Below are 15,198 nucleotides of genomic sequence, written 5' to 3'. Positions count from 1 at the left end.
AGAGAGAGAGAGAGAGAGAGCGACAGAGAGAGAGAGAGAGAGCGAGAGAGAGAGAGAGAGAGAGAGAGAGACAGAGCGAGAGAGAGAGAGAGAGAGCAGAGAGAGAGAGAGAGAGAGAGACAGAGCGAGAGAGAGAGAGAGAGAGAGAGAGAGAGAGAGAGAGAGAGAGAGAGAGAGAGAGAGAGAGAGAAGTGCACAAAACTTTTAACTGCAACAAATGAGAATCATCATCTTTTTTAAAATCGTTGTTTTGATTGGCGGCTCAGTCGTCACATGATCTTCACAGCCTGATGGGGGGGTTTTCTCCATCGCTATGGTAATGCAGATGTTAAAATTTTCCATTTTGCTGAGCACTTTGAGTTTAGGATCAAGAATTCACTTTGAATCGTGGCTGCGTCTGTTGATTAGGATCATTTGAAATGATCAAAAGCTCCAGACGAGCCACTTAGTGTTTTCTCAGTTTCCATCGTCAAGAATTAAGCTTCAAAACTTTCTACTCAGATTTGTGCTGAACCAAAAGTTCTGGTGGGGAAAAAAAGATAATATTCAATAAAAATGATCCCTTTTCTTTTTCTGTTGTGACAAGCGTCTGGGAATTCTGCCGACAGATGTCCGAAGCATGTGTTTTCATTAACCCGACACCTACACATGGCTGAAGTGGACGGGTCCTCGTCAGACGTGAAGGTGACGAACAGGACCTTGTCGGAGGCCCACACGGTTCCGTACTGGGCTGTCAAGTTCAGAGCCAACACATCTCCTGGCGTCGCTACGTAGGCAGCCTGCGAGACGAGGGGGAGATGGAAACGCTGAATATTAGAAGTTCTCAGTAAAGATGTGATGTAACTGAGGCACAGTGAGAGTGAAACCTCATAAATCGAAGCCATTGCAAGTTCAAGAGCACGTTAAATCCAATTTCTGAGCTTTTTCTGGGGTCAGTGTTCTCACAAAGGTTGCAATTTAAGACTAAATCATCCAAACGTAAAATGTCCAAATATGTTTTTCCGACTCACTGCTGCCTTTTTAATAAAAATGCCGACTATCCAGCGTCTGACGCCTCCACTGACGTTACCTGAACTTTGTTGTACATGTTGTTCTTGCTGCAGTTCAGCTGCAGCTCCGTGTACGAGTAGTAACTCTGGTCGTCCTCGCACATCCTGGAGATGAACGTGAAGTTCTTGGTGTCCTGCACGCCGAGCGTCCGCGAGAACAGGAAGTACACGAAGCCGCCGTCTTTGAAGGCGAAGCGGAAGTCGTGGAGGTAGCGCAGGACGAAGGGGTTGGCCTGGACCGCCGAGGCCTCGATGATGCTGTCGAACACCACCCAATCACCGGAGTCCTGGAGGATGCGGGTGGAGATGAGCTTGGTGCTGTCGTGGCTGCCGTAGCCTTTACCGACCTGAGGAGAGACGAGGAACCCAAACACTTAGAATCAGATGACCTGTGTGTGTGTGTGTGTGTGTGTGTGTGTGTGTGTGTGTGTGTGTGTGTGTGTGTCCTCCTCACCAGGAACACGGTGAAGTTCTCTTTTTTTTCCTTGGAGAAGTATGACATCACTCCCACCACGGAGACGCCCTCCTCGGCGCTCGCCACGTACGACTTCTCTCCTTTGGTGTCGCTGAAGTAGAGCAGCTGGTCCACGTTGCTCAGGTTCCTCAGCGAGCAGATGCCCCTGAAAACGCTGCCGCACACCACCAGCACGTCTTTGGCGCCGTGCACCAGCAGCAGCTTGTTGTGGTTGTCGGTGTCCACGGCCTCGCTGCACGCTTCGGTGACGGGCGGCGTGCACTGTCTGTTGTCCCGCTTGGGGCCCGTCTCGGCGCTGAACTCCACCTCCAGGTCGGGGCTCAGCTGGTAGATGCGGTTGACGGCGCCGACGTACAGCCGGCCCGTGGCAGGGTTGGCCACCATGTTGTTGATCAGAGTGTCGGAGAGGAACTCTGCGTTCTTCACATCGGAGGCGCTGAGGGTAACGGTTGCCAGGACGACCAGGGCAAACTGCCACGCCCACCACCGCTCCATCATGTCTGGAGGAAAAACAGAGGAAAGAAAGAAAATTTTAATAAACAGTAACGAATACAAAAAGAGCCGTTAGAGCTGTTCCAAGATATTAATATCAATAACTTCAACAGAAATCAGCAAATGCAGATTTCTGTAGTCGATAGTCAGGGCGGAAAAAAATATGAAATGTTTTGCAAACTAAATTTTTCCTGCTTCAAAAAACTAATTCAATTAATATTTGTAACTGTTAATTCTCTTTGAAAGACATTAACACTGAATATTAGTAGAATGTTTACAACACATTCGTTTCCATTAAACTTTAGTTTCGTTTCTTTTGGCTGAATTAATTTGAATGTTTTTCTTGTTGATGAATTTTTCTGTTGATCAATGAAACGTTAAATCGACTCATCATCTAAAAGTTCTGGGATAATTAGTTCTGCAACGATCAATTAGTCCATCAGTGGAAAGAATAATGATCTTGATGATGGAACAGTAATGAAGCAGAAGAACATTGTTACTTTACTCAGTTTGACTTCTTATAATAAGAATCTTTGAGTTCTGGACAAAATAAAAACAACAGATATATTAAAGTATTATGGACGGAGTCATTATTTAAATCCATGAACTCAGCTTCTGACAAACTCTCTGAACCTGAACCGGGAGTTAACGTCGTTTCCTAAACGAAGCAGAATCTGAACGATGCGGAAAAAGCTCGATGAGGAAAGAGAAGAGAGGAGCAATAATGAGGAGCTTCTCATTAAGGCATGCACACCCTTTACTGGAGGGGGAAGAGGAGGAGGAGAGAGGAGGAGGAAGAAGAAGAGAGAGAAACAGGAGGAAGAGGAGGAGCAATAATGAGGAGCTTCTCATTAAGGCATGCACACCCTTTACTGGAGGGGGAAGAGGAGGAGGAGAGAGGAGGAGGAAGAAGAGAGAGAAACAGGAGGAAGAGGAGGAGCAATAATGAGGAGCTTCTCATTAAGGCATGCACATCCTTTACTGGAGGGGGAAGAGGAGGAGGAAGAAGAGAGAGGAGGAAGAAGAGAGAGGAGGAGGAGGGAGGAAGAAGAAAGAACAAGAGGAGGAAGAAGAGAGAGAAAGATGAGGACAAAGAAGAGAGAGGAGGAGGAAGAGAAAGGAAGAAAAGGAGGCGGAGGAAGAAGAGAGAGGAGGAGCAGGATAATGAAGAAGGAGAGAGGGGGAGGAGGAAGAGGAGAAGAGAGAGGAAGAAGAACAGAGGAGGAGGAAGAGAAAGAAAAAGGAGAGGAGGAGGAAGAGGAAGAGGAGAGAGGAGGAAAAAGAGATAGGAGGAGGAAGAGTAGGAGGGAGGGGGTAACTGCCTCAAAGTTTCTGAGCAAGATTATCTTACAAAAGAAAGTGTGTGTGTGTGTGTAGTAATTAGTTGTGTGACACACTGAGTGTCACCTCCCATTAGTCTAAATGTGTGTTTGATCACAGCTCCTCTGCTCTGTCGCCATGACGACGTCTCTTCGCTCCGATCTGTTTACAGACCACGCAGCTCGCAGGTTATCGTCCAGAGATTCAAACTCTACGTGGAATTCTACGCTCATTTCCTCCTCGCTCCTCGCTCTCAGCCGAGTGCGTCGCAGAAGTGTTTCTCATCATCGTCTCTGCTTCTGCACGATTACTCAAAGTGCTCGGAGTCACGTCGTGTTCCGTTACTTACGCCTCCGTGATCGGGCATCTCAGCGGCCAATCACAGGCTTTTACTGGAGCTATCAGATGGTTCCGATTGGTGGTCAATTACCTGGCTGCTTCCTGTGTGATTTTACTCTCCGCCAAATTGAATTCACTTCAGTTCACTTCATTGCAAAAGGGATTTATTAGTGTGAGAAGACTTATCTCTGCAGCCACCTGCTCGCCTGAATCACCCAACACACGGAAACCAGCTCCACCAGCGACACGGCGGGAAAACTGGAGAAAGTCCCAGAGGCTGAGAGACAATATCTGATGGATATTAACATCTGTTTATGAACATCTGTTTATGAACTGTTTTCACTTCCTTTAACTGGAAACTACCTGCAAACAATCTTAGGATTCATAAGAGTTTCCACACTGAAGAAAAGGCTTCGTAGGGTTGAAACTCAGTGTTTGGAAGTGTGACATCTAATAAAATAAACTTTTGCATGATTGAAGATGAGTTTTTAATAGGCTGAAAAGTCAAATCTCTGCAAACATATTTGTGTTTTTCCTTCTTCGGAACTGCAGCTCTCGCTTTAGTGTTTCATCGCGTCACATGTTCAGAGTTTCACGTTTGAAACCTCGTCAATAAGAATCTGAAAACCGATGCACGTACTGTGGGGATAAAAAGTTCTGAAACTTGAGTTTTTAAAAGAGAAAATCTGAATTTTGAAACTTTAAAAACACTTTTAACGACCTAAATCTCTGTTTGTGTTTGGACGACAGGTTCAAGTGCAGAGGAAAAAGATTCACAAGTGGAGACTGCTGGTGGATCAATGACCTCTAGTGACATTCAGTTCAAACTTGTGGTCGGACGTCAGCAGTCGTTGTCACTATTCGACATTTATTGGAAATTACGAGATGAAAACACTCGGGAATATTTGAAACGTAATAAACTCTGTGGGTTCATGAACCAGTTTCCTGTTGAAAAACCTGCTTGTTAGTGTATTTTCACTGTCGGATGAAGCTGAAGCTACACACAGCTCGTATCAGTCCTATAACACGGCTGCTTCACCTGCGTGTTAACCCTGTGTGTGTCTGTGTGTGTCTGTGTGTGTCTGTGCGTGTGTGCGTCCTCCTCTCTCATTAAATTCCACATCTCTCAGACGCCCACCACACAATAAAAAGGGATAAAGATGGCGGCGGTGTCTGTTCTGTACGTGAGCATCTGCCACATCAAAGAAGATTCATCTGTGGTTTTTACTCACAGGATCAATGTCAGCGCTCCGTCAGCATCTCACCTCTTCCTCTCCTCTCTGCTTTATTCTCTTTCTTTTTAATATGACTGGTGTCAGCAGAGGAATAAACTGTGAGTCAAAGACGTGTGTGTGTTTGTGTGTGTGTGAGCAACAGTTTGACTTTTACAACTAAAGTTTTTGAAGTTTTGCTAAAGTGACTGTTTGATCAAGTATCCAAGTATCCATCCATCCAAGTAGACAAGTATCCATCCATCCAAGTATTCAAGTATCCATCCATCCAAGTATTCAAGTATCCATCCATCCATCTTCAGAAGTGCACATGTATCCGCGCTCCTCTTGTTCTTTTCCACTCCTTTATTCACGTTCTTTCCATCTCTAACTCTCCTGTTTTACCTGGAGACGGATTTAAGCTCTGGCAGATCCCGGTTCTGTCTGACAGAATTTATTCACGACAACGTCAGCTCAAATATTTTCCTACAACCGTCTCTGAGTCTGTGTGTGTAAGTCTATGTGTGTGAGTGAGAGAGATTACGGTGCACAGGCAACACGCAAGGTAGAGGACTGGTTACCAACAATGGACGGATAAATGCTAATGTTGTAATGGAAAAGTGAGAGCACACCACCCACCCCCACCACACACACACCCACACACACAGATCTGAGACTCATTAAAACCCTGAGTGCACGCTGTGTAAAAAGTCTCGAGCTCTGACCCTCTAAAAAGTTTTGAGGGAAACTAAATCCAGGAATGTCTGCAGGAGCTGAAGCCAGGGGAATAAAGCCTGACTGACTTTCTCTCCCCGTCGAACCTCTCCAGAGTTTCTCTTTTGTAATTCACATTCTCCCCCTCTCTGCATATAGAGCTGCTCTCTTAAAAGACACGCGTATTAAAGATGTTTTGAGAAGTTTGTCTAAAGTTGAGGTAAAGTTGCAAACAGGAAGTCAGGCCGATCGGCACCAACAGCACGTCGCACGTTGAGGTATAATGTTTCCTCCTCATCCCGTTCGCTCCCTGGATCAACACGTCTCAGATTGTTTCAGTATCTTGAGTCAGGACTGATTCTCATATTCAGATGTTCGCTCTGATTGGATTCACGCCGGCTTCTTCTTCTTCTCCTCGCTCCGACTTTTTCTTATTCAACGCTGTAAAAAGCTGTGATATGATCTGATTTACATTCACGTCCACCGCCGGGCGCCATTATCCATTCATGACACCGTGCCGGAGGAAACGCTGGAGCTGATTGGCCGGGGCCTGCAGGGGATACGAGCGCTGTGATAGGCAGAGCCCGCGGGGAAATCCGGTTCTTATTGGTGGTAATGAAGAGACCTGGAGGAGAAGCGTGGCTTAGACAAAGTGAGAATAGAACTAAAACAGCGCAGAGGACAGGGGACACGAAGACGCTGCAGCTCATCGATCAGCAGCACACACGCTGTCTGCTCCGGTCCCAGCTGGATTATTCCTGCTGCCGCACAAACCAACAACACAACATGTTCCCACTTCTCTCACATAAACAAATATCCTCATATCCATCAGGATATCGTTCTTCTCTTTTATTCATCCGTCTCGGGTTTTTCATACCCAGTCAAAAAGATTGTCAGAGTCTAAATGCTAATTTAGTTTGACCTTTGACCCATCAGCTCCCGACGTGAATCCTATGGATATAAAAGCCGGGGGGGATATTCCCTCTATGTTTGGTGAAAATCCGCAGACGCACAAACGGAGACGGACTGAAGTGAAGAAAAGAACAACAGGAAGTCGTTTGTCCGGCGACTTGAGCAGTTAAATAAAGCTCAAGAGGATTCAAACAACACCAGTGACCCTGTTCTGAGTTAACCTCAACGTGGACACGATTACACAACGACAAAATAAGAGCCTGTAATAAGTCGACCTTTGAGAGGAGGATTAGTCTTATGATAGAAGGTCTGAGAGGTCAGCAGCTATTACAGAGACAGAGTGATTTACACACAGACACACACAGACACACACAGACACACACACCTCTGTATAGTACCACTTGGTAACGTCTCAGCAGGGCAGCGACACAGCGAGCGAGACAAAGAGGAGCTGTGACGAGCGACAGAAGCACAGACTGTGAGCTCACACACTGAACACAGGAAACTGGATTCATACACGAATCTCTGCAGCTGAGTTACAGAAAACACTACGAATTTTAAAGAACAAAATGATGTAGTTGAGAGGAGAAGAATAGTCGAGACGTTAATATCTACTGGAGTTTCTTTCTTTCCCTTCTGCATTTTCCTTTCACTCATTTTCCCTTAAAATTTGTATTAAATTACAAATAAATACGAGATAAGTTTTCATCAAACTTTGCTTTTCATTTGTGAAGGATGACTTTTTGGCTCCAGATGAAAACATCTTGTGTGTAAATGTTTTGAAAATGTCTCCACGAAAACCCCAAGTTTGGCAAAAACTAATGTGGAGGCGACGAGCTGTTCCCTGTAATGGATTACCAGTGTCGAGTAAAGTTTCCAGTCAGTGCAAATTTATTTTCGCAGCCCAACGAGATGAAGAGAAATCCTCCGCCAGCCTGCGAGGTTTGGAAAATCAATCTCCTAAAATAAATACGACTTCACGTCGATGCATCGGGACGTTTCCTGCGAAGCTACAGACGAAGGTAAAGAGAAGGATGAGAGACAAAGAGAGGAGGCAAAAAAAACATGATCCTGTTTCCTGGAGGTAAACTCAGATTAATTCTGTATTATGCAAATGTAATTTAGTGGCTGTGTCCTCGGCGTTGGAGTGAGCGATTAACAACCACGTCTGTGCCGCTACACCTTCCATTAATCTGACAATAACGCTCGCTGATGAGAGCGTGCGTGTCCTTGTGTGCAAGTTCTCCTGCATTAATTATCTCAAAGCAGCGACTTTAAAAGTCAACACAACACTTTCCGTCCAAAGCAGTTAAGGCGTTTTCATGTCGCACAGCGAGCGACGACCCCGACGAGCGAACCGCTTCCTGTCTGGTGTGAGAGCGCGTTCAGCTCGCAGGGGGAAACAACTGTCGGAACATCCCGACATCATCAGGACGCTTCAACTGACGTTTCCTCCAGACGCCGTCGGCTCCAGATTCTGATTCCGTTGTTTTAAATACAAAGAGAGAAGATGGACTGCAGATCGGAAACCTGCTCCTGTTGGTTCTAGTTGAACTGAAACGACTCCAAAGGACGTTCTTTGGAAATATTCTCGTAATTTACAGCTTGATATCTGGAAACTGTGAATAAAGATGGACGACACGGCGTGGAGCTGCGGTATCAATCACGAGTCAGCTCTCAACACAAACTTATAGACAGAATAACTCCCTGATAAGTTAGACTTCACTAGTTTTCACTCACATACTTCTACACCTGCTTTAAGGTTTTATATCGAGCTGCTTGTTTACAGACGATTCTTCTTTGGTAAGAAGCTGCCGGTGGCTGATGCTGTGCTCGTTACCCAAAGTGACCACACACACACACACACACACACACACACACACACACACACACACACACACACACACACACACACAGATAATCACCGTGTGATGAACTGATTTCTTCCGTAGCCTCACGACCCGAAGGGGAAATTTAAATCATTAGATGCAGAAAAACCAGGAGCTATTTGGAGAATTGGATTATAAACAACCTTGTAATCTGATTAATTAGCTGCAGTCCGAGGAGCAGGTTGGAGAAAGTATAAAACTTTTTTTCATAACAGATCTTTTTTCACCATCTGAAGCAGAATTGACAGAAAGAGTGATTTGATTTATCGACTAGAGCGTCGCATGTTTTTTTTTAACCAGAAAAGCTCCACATTTGTTTCGGGATATTTTTGGCTCCATTAGCGATTTTACAACTTCAGGCTCACAGCCACGGCCAGAGGTGCTGGCCCACATCTGTATGCCATGACGTCACATCGGAGATCGCAGAGGTTACCATGGGACTGAAAACACTTCGGTCTACACAGAGCGACGTGGAGACGACAGAAGGCTCCTTCCTCCTTCCACTAACGCTGAGCACCAACGAGCCTGCAGAGCGGAGAGCGGGGCGGCGGCGTGTCACAGAGGTGCACGGCCCTCACCACTGCAGAGTCATTACGTCTGGACGCCATCCAGCAGATTTACAGCCTCTCTCCACACAATGGAAATGAAACCCCCCCGCTCTATCTGCTCGAGCGAGGGAGCGAGGGAGCGAGAGCTGGATGTAAAAGCACTTTATTCAAAAACTGCTCGCCTCTCCAAAGTCCTATCAGGAAATAATTAGCGCTCGCTGTACACACGGAGCTCGGCCCGCAGCTCAGACACTGAGTCCTGAGTCCTGAGTCCTGTCCAAACGTTTCAACCCCTCGGAAAAGTTCCTCGTCTTTTAAACTCCTGAGAACCTTTACTCACACTCACCCACACACACATGCGTATAAACACAGCTCTCAATTAACAAGGCCGGCTCTGTTTCTGCAGAGGTTTGTGTGTGAGGGGGAGGAGGGGGAGACAGAAGGGAGAGATTGTTCTTCGCAGCCAGAAGACAGAGATATCGCCTTCATTCCTCCTCAGATTAAAGGATTTAGAGCGAGAAGCCTTATTACAGACCCAGAGAAAAAGAGCGAGGGAGAGCGTCCCCTCCTCTGCTCGATGTTCGGGGCTGATTAAAACACAGATAACTCTCCCTCCCAGGCCGAGAGCTGCTGGAAGCCAAGTCCACACACGCACACAGACACACACACAGACACACACACACAGACACACACTAAAATCCAGACATAACAATGGTGCCTCTGAGTTTTCAAAGGATTCCGCCTGTTGGACGACAAAACTTCATCTGCTCCACCTCTCTCTCTATTATCAATAAATTATTATTATGTATTTACTTTGAAATGAAGCTTTGCTGTTCGACTGATTCCGGAGTGAAGCTGAGAGAACTGAGCCCTTTTAAAAAGCAGCTTTCCCAACACACTGCCGCCTCTATGCTCGATTCCCAAGTGCTGATCGAGCTTGATTTGTTTCCGGGTGACTGTTCTTATCTATTTTAACGGCGTAATCCACACCCAGCACCTCCGTGAACCGCCAGAGACGCCGGGCCGAGGGTAACGAGAGCAGACATCACACTCCACATCTGTTTTGTACAGTTTGTACTCGGTGAGTTTGGAGCGGAATTGAGGCGTCGCTTCGGATCAAGTCTGATTCTAAAGTGAGAAATCGTCCACACGACAGCGAAGAGTCGAGCTGCACGAGCGCCCGGAATCATTCCCACACACGTTCCCTCTGCGATGAAGACGTCTTTTATACTACGACATATTTCACTCACTGCTGCAGCGTCTGTTCTCGTTAGTTGGGGATGGACTGTTTACTGCGGTGATGCTGGTTGTAGTTCTCTTTCTGAAACTGTAAACGTGACCTGCAGTGAATACAGACCCCACAGAACCTGAAGTAAAGACGAGCTGTTCGCCGGTTTACTCAAAGTTCAGCTCGACTCAAAACGCAGAACCTGAACTGGAGTCTGTGTCGTGAGTGATTAAGTTGATGAGTCCCAGAGCGCCGGCCGCCTGTTTGTTCAGAGTTTATTTACATTGAACGTATCACGTGTCCAAATCCACTGTTCTTTCAAGGGTGAAGCTGAGAAGAGGAACAGTTTTCAACATGTGCGAGACACAGAGAGTTCTGGAAGTGGTAGATAAAATATAGATATTTCATGCGACACATTCATATGGGTTCACCATAACCTTTGACCTCTAAAATCTAACCAGTAAATTCGTGAGTCACAAAGAACATTCGAACCAAATTTGAAGGAAATTCCCTCAAGGTGTTCTTGAGATATTGTGTTAACAAGAACGGGATGAGTGGGACTTTAACTTCTCCCAGTAGCAGCTGTGTTGATGGAGTTAGAGGAAGTGGTGCAGCCTGAACAACAAGCAGCAGAGCAACTGGATGTGAAGCTGCTCGCTCTCTGATCCTCGGCCGGGTGTGAATGTTGGTGACGGCTGCAGCCTTTGGCAGAGCGGGCGGCGGCCGCAGAGCGTCATGGTGGCTCAGGCCTGAAAGAACCAGCCTCTGCTTTGCTGCTGCATGTTCACCCATCCACTCACAACCCTCCTTATCAACACACACACACACACACACACAACACACAACACAACACACGGCCTGCTGGGAAAACACAGCCTCACCAGCGTGTCACCAAACCAGAGGGAACACACTTGACGTACTTTTCTTATATTCCCTCCTGCCTGAAAACGTTCACCCTCCTCAGAGCGGCAGCCGACCGGCACTTCAAACTTTTATTCCAGTAAGTCAGCAAATGATTTATTTAACTGGAGAGTCCAACGTCTCCGAGCTCGACTGAGATGCAGATGAAACGGAGCCGAGACGTACGAGGGACTCGTGAACCCTCCAGTGTTTCAAACAAACGCTGCACAATTAACCGCAGTGTTTACCTCCAGGCTACACACACCTCATCCAGTGTGTGTCTGTGTGTGTGCGTGGAGGAAGTGCACATGGAAGTGAGAGGAGACAACAAAGAGGTACAGAACGTGCAGCTATTTATGAGCCGGCGAGAGATAAAAGCAGAAGAAATGAGGAGTCAGAGAAAGAGGCAGATCACGCCGTCGCTAAGTCGCTGCGTTTAAGTCGTGAGGGGTGCATTCTGGGACACGACAGGAACTAAGCCCGAATGAAAAGTAGACCGGAAGGACGGCGCTCGACTTTCTAACCGGAGACACGGTGCGTACGAAGCGAGGAGCGACGCCGCTGGGTCGTCTCTCTGCCACCGGAGGCAGGTTTAATCCTTTTAAAGCTCCGTTTAATAAAGTTTATCGTATCAACATGGACACAAACCACTGGGACGTGAGAACATTGATATTATTGTCAGTTCCAATGAGAAGAAACATTTGAATCTGCAGCTCGAAGCTGATTTTTAACTTCAACACTTAATTCAATGATATCAGTATTCACAGGCCTGTAACTAAAATATAATTAGTGTTTTTATTATTATTGCATATCACATATACAGCAGAGATCCCTGTGCAATATCCTGTGTTTATATTTAATCTAATTTCATTTTCTCATTTATTCTTTTTTATCTACTTTAATCTCTTATCTCCCTCATTCTAACTATCTGCTGCTGTAATGAGTGAATTTCCTTAACGTGGGATCAATAAAGTTGATCTTATCTTATTATTATTGATTAATCTTCTAATTATTTTCTCAGTTAAACGTGAGATGACAGGAAAAGTGACGTCTTCAACAGCGCAGAACCCAAATCTATTTATTTCACTGTCACATGGTAAAACATTTAAGTCACTTTAGTACAAACAGAAGTTTAAATATTAAATATGACCTTGAACTTCACTCTGGATGAAATCAACACATTCATCTTCAAACTCCTGTGAAATCGAAAACTCGACTTCACTGTGATCAGATTAGAAAATGATGCTAAAGACATTTTAAGTGCTTGTGAGACGTTTGCAGGTTTCTGATCAGAAAGAAGGTGTGTGTGTGTGTGTGTGTGTGTGTGTGTGTGTGTTTTTGCTTTTCTCTTGTTCTTTGTGAACTCTTGTTTGTTGTCTAACTAAGAACAACACTTCCAGCTGTTTTACATCTCATCAAAAATTAATTTCCATTGTTTAACTTTTACAAACGTTCTGGCCAAAGATCCCTGGAAATGACAGCAGCAAAATGTATGATAACACACAACCACACACACACAACCACACACACACACAACCACACAAATGCACGAGCATGCCTTTGCACTGTGGGAAGACAACAAGGCTTTAATATCTACATGAGGAGTGTGTAGTTGGTTGCAGCTATTGGGGTCAGTGGGGAGTTGGTAGGAACAGGAAGTGAAGGTGGAGAGGCAAACACACACACACACACACACACACACACACACACACACACAAAAAGTGTGACCCAGCTTTAGAGCCAAGGAAACCGAGAGGATTAGCAGGTATTGAAAAATACGCTCTGGCTCACACACTCACACCTGTACAGCTGAAGCAGGCACACAGATCGACACACACACACACACACACACAGACACACACAGACTGACAGTTTGACCCAGGTCATTATATGAGGGTGTTAGCGGGAAATCCACATTATTCATATGCAGGGTGAATTTGGAGGCTAATACCAGCTAAACACTTCTCTGCCAGACACTAAAGTGATTTCCTCTGTCTCGTAAACCAAGCGTCTGCCATATTAGTGGCTAAGACAGCAGAGAGACACTGTGTGTGTGTGTCTGTGTGTGTGTGTGTCGGTGTGGTGTGTGTGTGTTTAGTACAAAACTTCCATCAGCCTCTCAGTGAAAAGACAAGTAAACAAAATGTTAGAGCAGCCTTGAGAGGTGTGTGTGTGTGTGTGTGTGTGTGTGTGTGTGTGTGTGTGTGTGTGTGTGTGTGTGTGTGTTGTGTGTGTGTAGCAGTAGTAGTCACTGTGGTATCAGTCAGAGACAGCCTGCTGCTGGAGAGTGATAGAGAGACATTTAGTTTAAATCTCTCTCGCTCAGCCCTCAGGATGTTTGTGCATGTGCTGGGAGGAAACAATTACACAGCTGAAACACACACACACTCACCCACACACATGCACACACACACTAAACTAGTTAATCAGTCTAGGAAAAGTGCGACTTGTGCTTTTGAGGAAAACGGGTCAGTGAGTGATTGTTGTTTAATGGTCTGTTACACACAGGTTGTCGTCGTGCAGGTCTGCAGGTGAGAGCTTGTGTCTCCTGCTTCGAGGCCGAAGAGGAAAGACGTGTGATCCCGGCTCAGCGTGAAGCCGATGAGCCGCTCACGTCTCACCAGGCCGAACAGGTGAGTCTGTTTCAGTTCAACATGAAGCCCGTGTTTAAAGTGAAGCTCTGCAGGTATTAGACTGCCCCCGGTAATTAGAGGAGAGGAGCTGTAAAGGCTGATACTACGAGAGAAGACACCAATTATACAGACGCTCGTTACAGCCTCTGCAGGTAGAAACTATCTGTTCTGTAGCCATGAGAACCAGTGTGTGTGTCTGTGTGTGTCTGTGTGTGTGTGTGTGTGTCTGTGTGTTTGATCAAACCTGTGCTGGCTCTGCTATCTGACAGGGCAGATTGTGATTTTTCGCTGAGCAGCACTAATCTCTTGTTACAATATGAAGCGCTGATTACACCAGTGCACTGTGGGAACCAGAGAGAGAGGGAGTGTGTGTGTGTCTGTGTGTGTGAGAGAGAATAAAAGGGCAGATGAAACAAGGTGAGGAGTGTGGGTATCTTAGGTTATAACACACACACACACACACACTGCTGTCTTGAAGTGTGTGGTTTATGCACACACACACACACACACACACAGCACAGTATTTACAGAGTGGATGTCGGAGTGTTATGAAAACCTGCCTCTATCCTGTTATGCTTGACCAGGGCTATTATACCCTCAGTGTGTGTGTGTGTGTGTGTGTGTGTGTGTGTGTGTGTGTGTGTTGACATAATAAGCTGCAGTTAGTACAGAGGCCTGGACAGGAAACACGTGAACGAACTCGACAGCCTGATCTACATTCAGCAGAAGTTGATTCAATAAAATAACTAACGATGAGAAAGTTCTGAAAAAAAAACGTGCTCGGACTGAAAAAACAAAAAAAACATTCATCAATCAACGAAACAATCGTCTCACGTGCATCAATCTTTATCTGCTGGTCACTTCTCCGCTGCCTATTTATCACGGCTGCAGGATATTGACATCTCCATTTTTTAATCCTGCCCATAAAACTCGTATTGGTCGATTGTTTTGGCTGAAAAACAAAAAGGACTGACTGACGGCCGAGATCCAGAGAGATGCAACCAGGTTCTGTCTCTCTGGGAGTTCCACAGGGTTCAGTTCCAGGCACATTTTCATTTATCATTAGCTCTGAATTGTTGATCTGTTAACTGATTAATGTGCTGACTACTTTAAAAACAAATAGATTAATCCTTTGGTTGATAAAATGTCAGATAATAGTGAGAAATGGTCTTAAACTTTACAGAAAGACCAAAATAAATTCTGTATTGATGTTAATATGACTTCAGACTTTCTCCCATTACCACCGATTCTCTGCTCTTTGAATATTTGACTTGTCAGATTTGATTTCTTCTTTATCTCCTAAATCACATAAAAAAACCACAGATAACGTTGATTCAGATTCACTGAGAAAAACTCTGTTGTCAGATTTTCAGAAAGTTAAAAAAAGAGAGAGGGAAGAGAACGAGGTCAGCGGAGTCTTTTCATTTGTCGGTGAGTAAAGACCAAAGAGGAGAAGGAGCTGCGAGCGACGGAGAACAGAGGAGGAGA

The 15,198-nt window shown here is 45.5% G+C and overlaps 1 protein-coding gene across 1 annotated transcript in view; it reads right to left on the bottom strand.

The window, feature by feature from the left end:
• LOC118101411 (plexin-B2) overlaps positions 1-15,198 on the bottom strand; it is a 102,634-nt gene that overhangs the window by 24,958 nt on the left and 62,478 nt on the right. The window contains 3 exon segments of the mRNA XM_035147156.2: positions 647-779; positions 1,070-1,396; positions 1,504-2,024. Coding sequence (XP_035003047.2) covers positions 647-779; positions 1,070-1,396; positions 1,504-2,022 — 979 coding nt within the window. The 5' untranslated portion in view covers positions 2,023-2,024.

This window comes from Hippoglossus stenolepis, chromosome 22 (genome assembly GCF_022539355.2).
Source record: "Hippoglossus stenolepis isolate QCI-W04-F060 chromosome 22, HSTE1.2, whole genome shotgun sequence".
NCBI classification, from domain to species: domain Eukaryota; kingdom Metazoa; phylum Chordata; class Actinopteri; order Pleuronectiformes; family Pleuronectidae; genus Hippoglossus; species Hippoglossus stenolepis.
The sequence above is the reverse complement of the archived record's forward strand: the minus strand, read 5'-3'. Positions and strand labels throughout refer to the sequence as shown.